Below are 7918 nucleotides of genomic sequence, written 5' to 3'. Positions count from 1 at the left end.
AACAAAAAGTTATAGCGGAAATACGTAAACGACACGAAAGAGTTCCAATTGACAGAAGGGTTGCAGGATTCAAACATTTTAAACATTCAAACTATTTTAAGACAACGGAACCTTAGTTTGTTATGAATTAGAAAATAATAATGTTGGATTAATAAAATTAACATGTAACATTAACCAATTGGTTATTTTAGATTACATGTTTCGGATTTAAAAAAAAACCGTTTCTGAAAAAATTTTGAATGAAATACAATAATTATTAGTGTGTTATCGATTTTTATTCACTTTCATTTTTTTAAGGATCTGACCGTTTTGATGTTTTTCATATGCCTTTTTCTCTTTTGCTTTCTTAAAAACTCAAACAATGCAGCTTCTCTATTATTTTTAAAAAAGTTTATTCGATACACAAGTAACTAGTCGATTTTTTAAAAAAACAATAAAGATCCGCAAATTATAGCAACATCAAAGCCACCTAGCTTCATCAATCAACAGAATGCTCCAGTTAATTCCTAAAATTTCCAAGATATCACCAAAATGTGAAAAATACCGTTCAAAGAGGGCTCAAAAAAGCTCGCTTTTCACAGAGGCCATTCGAGAGTGATTATTTCTTGCGTTTGAGAAATGTAAAAAAACTATATTTTCACTGCAGTTTTTCGAACGATTAAGTCTGAAATAAGGCCAAACTTGTTCCTTTAGTCCTACAAAACACTGAACTGTTTTCAAAATGAAAAACATACAAGCAACGCTTTCTGACAGTGAGCAGAGTTTCTTATTTGGAAAATTCTGATATATGGTAAATTCAGAATTTTTGCAACTAAAGGTTTTTGTTGTATTAAAAAATGCCTAAGAGTGACAAACAAAATGCAGCAACTGTTTTTTTTGTTGAACGCGTCAGCTTAGTCACCACCATAGAATTTCAGTGAGTTCGACGGTAAGTTCGAAACATAGACTCTCTCTATATATATATATATATATATATATATATATATATATATATGTATATAGATTATATATATATATATATATATATATATATATATATGTGTGTGTGTGTGTGTGTGTGTGTGTGTGTGTATTCTGTTAGGAAACATGGTGACTGACATTTTAGACAGAATGGTATAATTCATTTACTGTAACTACGGTAGAATGCTGTCGAATTGAATAAACAATTTTATTTTGTATTTCCGGTAATAAATTGCATTCATAGCTTCAGCCCTTGTCACTGAGTCTGGTGTATTTTTTCCATAGAGTATTTTTTCTTTGCAAATGTTCCATAGTTATTGCTGGCAGCCGTGGAGTGAATTTTTGATTTCGGATTCTGTAGTCACGCTAGCTTGCATCAAAATTTGGCAGGCCATAGAGATCTCAAAACGAGGCGCACATGTTCACCATTTTTTTGCAGCTTCAAGCAATTATTAACGTATGTCAGAGAATGGTTTCTAATTCTGACCTGATAAAAGAAAACGTCTTTAGTTCCCATAATTAATGAACAACAATTTCTTTATAAAGCACTCTTTATTGCTTTCAACCTAAAATTTTTGAATTATTGCACCTTCTACACGATTATTGGATTGGACTGCATTCAAGAAATGGAAATTTACGATTATTGGATTCACGATTATAATTCACGATTGTTGGATTGCATTCATTCATACAAATTCCATCGGATAGTCGTTTTTGCAAAGAAAACATGTAGTGACATTTTATATCGAGGAAAAGACGAAGTGCTTTTTTCAAAATTTAGTTGCATTCCTTTTAGTCAGCTCTTCCTCGGTATTGATTCGCCACAAAAAAATGAGTTTACTTTGCCATCTATCTTGTCACATAATTTCGTCAAATTGTCAGGCACATATTCCCGTTGATTACAAAATAGTTTAAAGAACAATTTGAAAGATCTCGAAGAAAAACAAAAAGAAGCAGTTGCTTTTGCAAATTCAGATTAATATTGCAGCTCAAGAGATGCAGAGAAGCTTGTAGACCTGTTTTAGTGTATTTTTATCAGAGTTGGGATCAGATTAAGAATTGCTTTTTTCCTTGATGGTGAAATAGAGAATATCTCTTCTGTGAGTTTTAAGGTGAATCTTCAGAATCTTTTTAATGTTCTGCTGATATCACCTGACTTTTTATTAACTGAAATTTCAGATTAACTGAATTTGAAAACTACTGATAATTGTTTCTCTCAAATTTTTCCCGGTAAAGGTAAAGATCTCAATTAAGATGATTCGTTTGAAAGTTTCTTTTGAGTTCCCTGAGTTTCCAAAGCAATAAATTATTAGTTTTGAACATAGTTTGCATTGTAAATTTTTTCTTTCCTTTTATTATTGAAAATCTTACAGAGAACTTGTATAGGATTTAATTCTGATACTCTTTCGAAAGCATCAACCAGAAGAATCAAAATTGGCGCAAAATTTACGTACCATTGCGCTTGTTTGTTTATATAAACAAATTTTAAAAGCCATTCTTTTGACAGTGAGTAGCGAATTTTATTTGAAAAACAGTTAAATCGTAATGAATTGCGAATTATTCAAGGCTTGCACTGTAGCAAGCAATTGAAATTCTATTACGAATTATTGCATCGTCTCCCTGTGTCGGTGTCTCCAAAAGCAGTAATTACCATTAGATTGATTAATTCTTCCGAAATATTTTTTTCCCAGTTACAAATTCCAATAGGTTTTTTTTGTTATGAGAGAAAATTGGTTCCCTGTTTATTGAAACATGCTATGCTTGAAAAAAATGTTTCCAATAATTGGGAAGTTGATAACCTGTATTTTATGTAGTGCCCTCTAATTTGAGCACCAAGAAAGTTGTCTATTTTTTGTTTCTTTGAAGTATCTCTATTCGCCTTAAATTTAATTGTCGTTAATTTCTTATTGTATTTTTTTTTCAGTTGAGCGTTAATTTTTTTGCCTTTATTTCAGAACCTGGCTTAGTTTTATTCTTCAAGCAATTCCTGTCCTCTACAAAATGTAGAAAAAATGGCAATTGAACTGGAGTCTTCAACGTCTACTTCAACGACAAATGTTTAGAAAACTCATCTGTTTTGATTGAACACATCCGAGTAGTCAGCCTTATAGTTTTTTCTAATAGTATTGGTAAATAAAAGCTGGTATTAGATATCACACCCAGCATCATTTTTCACCCCAAAATATCCACTTGTTGTCAATTTTTTGCTGTGAAAGCCCACAAGAACAAAAGATACACAATCAATGACTTAAAACGGGGGCTTACAATTTTGCACTAAGAGTGAATTACTAGTACTATCCGACAAAAACTAACCGAAGAGATCTGTACCTAGCGTCATTTAAATCATTGAAACGTATCACCGAAAGTCGGGACACTTTATTAAAAGAAATTTTTAGCAAGCGGGATGGGTGTGTTTTGTTTTAAGGCATTTCACAGAAAATATTTATAATGAAAAGTTGATTTTTCTATTTTACAGGTTGCCCCCTGCTTGATAAAGATCGTTATTATTTTGGTTAATAAAATTATTTTGCAAACGTTTTTGCAGCAGTTATGGAATATGAGTTTTCAAACTAACAGTAAAGGCAGAGATAATAAAAATGAATTGGAGTGCCTCTCCACATTTTCTTTCGTTTGTACGTTTTAAACTGCAGATACTAGTTTCTATAATTCTAAGGTACAAAAATTAACAGACTGGCTTGGAAGATGGCAGATAGCAAACGCGCTATCTTTAACTAGTGTGTCAAAAAACGTTTTTTTAACCTTCATTTTTAGCATAAACTCATTCACATCAGCTGAAAAAATTAAAATCTGTGCAACTAATTTATAATCGAGCGTAAACTAATATAACTGCTATAGCAATTGAAAAATTAAGCGGATTTATAAATAACACAATGAACTGCAAATAATTGTTTACAATTTATGATATACAAAAAAAAATTAAACCTACTGTTAACTGAAAAACTTAAACCAGGTTAAAGTTAACCGCGGTATAATGAAATTCAACGAAGTTTAAGAAATTGGAAAAGTTTATAATTATAAGTTAGTACTGCAGAAATGGCTCTTCTTTTTTCTTCCAGTAGACTTCACTTTTTGGGTTGAACCGGGGAAGAATGCCTGCAAGCCTGACACTGTCCAGAACGTAGTCACCCACTACATCCTGCGGGTACTTGAGGGGTATCCAGTCCACTAAGAGGTGTTTCCTAGATGCTCCAATGAGGAAAGACCTGAACTCTGAGTCCCATGGGTCAATGTGGGAGTTGACACTCAGTCCGAACAGCTAAAACGTACACATATATATATATATATATATATATACGCATATACAACGTGTATTGTTAGAATATCGATCAAACTATAGTCTTAAACTTAGTGAGAATTAGAAAGAAAGTTTGACTTACCAGATTAGAAAGACAAGCAATATGACTTCGATCAAAGAAATTATATAAATGAATCGTCAAGAAATGGTGCTGAGAATCAATATTCGGTTCAAATTGGTGAATCTAGATAACTATTATTAGAGTTAGATTAAGTGATGTAAAATCTTCCCAGCATGTATTAAATGATGATGATATCTCCGGAAGTGTGAATGAATTCTTAGAAAAGTGCAAATGCATTCCATTTATGGTTCCCATTGCGAATGATTTGCAGAAGCAAACCATATTGGGTAACCTTTGCGACCCCCACTATAAATCACGGTGCTAAGATTAGTTTTGTATCTTGACTTTTTCACACTGATAATGGGTATATATACAGCTGATTTTTGAGTCCTTTTTCATCCCCAAATTCAAATCACCATCTTGATCTAATAATCAGATCTCTCCTGTAAATCTCTAAATTCTTCTGTAAAATATCATTTTGTTATTCTCTCATTTTTTGAGAAATTAATTCTTTTACTTAGTTAAAAACGCTTTTTAATCCGCTTGCGAAAGTCCATAACCCAACAGGTTATGGGCCCAGCAATTTTCTAAGTCATAAAATTAATTTCCAAAACAAAACTAATTTGTTGTTGACAGTCATAATCCTTTTCTGCTTAGTACCTTTTCTTTTCACAACTGTTTTGCCTGCTCAAACTTCAATGGATCAACAGACATTGAAGCTGCTGACCTACACAGGAAAGGCACAGGACTTTCCAATCTGGAGCACAAGATTTGTGGCAATGATGCAGACGAAGGGACTCTACAAATCACTACTGGGGACAGAGGAGCAACCCAATGAGCCTGCGCCACTGGCCAATGGGGCAAACAATGATGAGGAGAAGAACCACAAGGTGCTGAAGGATGCATATGAGAAGGAAGTTGCAGACATCAAGGAGAAACGGCACAATGTTTGGTGCCATTTGGCACTGACTCTAGATGCAACAACCCTCATGCTGATGAGACATGACTGTGTGGGAGATGACGGCATTGGAGATGGAGCAAAGGCTTGGAAGCTTTTGCAAGAGAGATTTCAGAGTGTGGAGACGCCGACAGTGGTGACTTTAGTGGCACAGCTTGCTCGACTGCAGCTCGAGGATTCTGAGGATTTGGACAGCTTCTTCATCAGAGGACAGGAGTTGCTCACAAGGCTGCAAGAAGCAGGGGAAGCAGTCTCAGAGACCCTCTTCAACGCCTTGGTCCTCAATGGTCTGCCAATGAGGTATGAAAGTTTTGTTATACAGGAAAGCTTCAACCCGGCAACGAACTTCACAGAGTTGAGGAAAAGGCTGCAGAACTTTCATGAGAGCACGGTGCAGACACACAAGGGACAAAGTGGTTCAGTGGCACTGGCAGTGAAGCGTGACTTCAAGAAGGGACCCAAGAAAGGAAACTGCTTTGTTTGTGGGATCCCTGGACACTTTGCCAAGGACTGCAGGAAGAAGGAGACAGCACAATGCAGCAAGTGTGGTGAGAAGGGTCACCTAGACAGGGCATGCAAGAGACAAAGAGATGGAGGCAAACATTAGTCCAACATGACGAGGAATGCTACACCAGACGAGGAATGCTGGGCAGCTCTTACCCAGTGGAAGACAGCAGGCATGCTAGTGGACAGTGGTTGTACAGATAACATAGTGACGAACATCGATGCGTTCCTGGACTTTGTGCCCATTCAATCAGTGGTCAGAAATCCCAACGGAGAGGCTTCCAGAGGGGTGGGCAGAGGCTGTGTGAGGATCAGCATACCCTCAAACAAAGGGGAATTCCAATGCGAACTCAAAAATGTTCTGTGTGTGCCGGACTATTCTTCAAACCTCCTATCAGTCTCAAGATGCACGGAGTGGGGACATAGCTTCACTTTCGAGAGAAGAAACAGCTGCATGAAACTCCAGAAGGGAACTCGGGTAAAACTAACACAAGAAAATAATTTGTTTTACTTACCCTGCAGCGTTCTAGAATTCAAGATGAGTTCCAACAGCGTGAAACTTGACAGTGCAAGGAAGTGGCACAGATGATTGGGTCATTTGAATCAAGCGGATGTGGTCAAGAATGCACCAGAGACAGTGGGGGAATTCGATGATGTATGCATTGTGTGTGCATTGGCCAAGATCACAAAGACTCCAGTACCAAGAGTGGCAGAGACCCAAGCAGAAGAGAAGCTGGAGAGGGTGTTCACAGACGTGATGGGACCTTTCAGAGTAGAGTCACGCTCAGGGTTCCGGTTCTGGATAGTGTTTGCAGAACAGTACACGAAGTTTGTGTTTGTGGACTTGCTTAAGGCAAAGAGTGAAGCACCGGCCAGCCTGAAGAAATTTGTTCTCAGTGTGGGGACGCCCAAGAAGCTGAGGCAAGACAATGCGAAGGAGTTTCTCTCAGAGCAGTTCAAGACGTACTGCTTAGATGCAGGCATTCTACAGGAAAAGACCATACCAGAGAGGCCACAACAGAATGGGTTAGCTGAGAGGTGCAACAGGACACTGCTGGAGATGGCAAGATGTTTGCTCATTGACTCAGACTTCCCAAGATGATGTTGGGAGCAGCAATTCCTCACGCAGCAGGGATCAGAAACTTGGTTGTGAGACGAGGAGAAGAAAAATGCCCAGCAGAGCTGATGAGAGGTATAAAACCTAAGCTTTCAATTAGTAAATTATCTATTTTTGGTTGCTCAGTCTCCATGAGGAAGAGGGACAGAGAAGTCAGCAAAATTGAACCCAAGGCACTGGAAGGAAAGTTTGTGGGTTACACTGAAGGAGAAAACGGATACCTGGTGTACATACCCAACACACGCAAGGTGATGGCAGTTCGAGATGTGATCATCAAGGAGTCTGAAGTGGGCTCAATCCCTGACAACAAAGAAACGGCTGACCTACTAGATGATGGGTCGGAACTGGGAATATGGCACCCAGATGATGGTCATCAAGATGATGACAACAGAGAACGACAGGACACATCTACTGCAATAAAGGAGGAGTGGCATGACGCAGGGAGCGTGAATACTCAAGAAACAACACAGAGACCAGAGGCCTCAGATGTTGGAGAAACAGCACTAAATGAAGGATCTACTGCAACAAGAGGGAGTTACAGAGACTCAGAGTCACTGGAAGACAGTGACACAGAAGACTTCTCACAGTTAGAGACAGTTGGCTTCAATGAAGATGCACTGGAACACGCGGACAGAGCAGAGCCCAGACGAGGGACACGAGCAAGGAATGTTCCGCAATTTTTTGGAGAAGTCAGGACCCATCTTGCTGTGACTGAGGGCGACTATGTGGAACCCAAAACAGTCTACGAAGCCAAGCAAGGTGACGATTGGGACCAGTGGCACCGGGCAATGAAGGACGAGGTCAAGGCACTCCAAGACAACGAGACTTGGAACCTAGTGAGACCACCCACAGACAGGGACGTCATACCGGGCAAATGGGTCTAAAAAGTGAAATTGGGACCCAGTGGTCAAGTGGACAAATACAAAGCGCGCTATGTGGCAAAAAGCTTCAAACAAGTGGAAGAACTGGACTACTTTGAGACTTTTGCGCCTACCTGTAAGC

The 7918-nt window shown here is 38.1% G+C and overlaps 1 protein-coding gene across 7 annotated transcripts in view; it reads right to left on the bottom strand.

Moving 5' to 3' along the window:
* Positions 1-3687: 3687 nt before the first annotated feature.
* Positions 3688-7918, bottom strand: part of LOC142350015 (uncharacterized) — a 28118-nt gene continuing 23887 nt past the window's right edge. For all 7 annotated transcript variants that reach the window (XM_075401956.1, XM_075401940.1, XM_075401932.1 and 4 more), the window contains one exon: positions 3688-4237. In XM_075401956.1, coding sequence (XP_075258071.1) covers positions 4001-4237 — 237 coding nt within the window. In that variant the 3' untranslated portion in view covers positions 3688-4000. The remainder of the gene's footprint in view (positions 4238-7918) is intronic.

Source organism: Convolutriloba macropyga, chromosome 1 (genome assembly GCF_964194025.1).
Source record: "Convolutriloba macropyga chromosome 1, txConMacr16.3, whole genome shotgun sequence".
Classification (NCBI taxonomy): Eukaryota; Metazoa; Xenacoelomorpha; order Acoela; family Convolutidae; genus Convolutriloba; species Convolutriloba macropyga.
The sequence above is the reverse complement of the archived record's forward strand: the minus strand, read 5'-3'. Positions and strand labels throughout refer to the sequence as shown.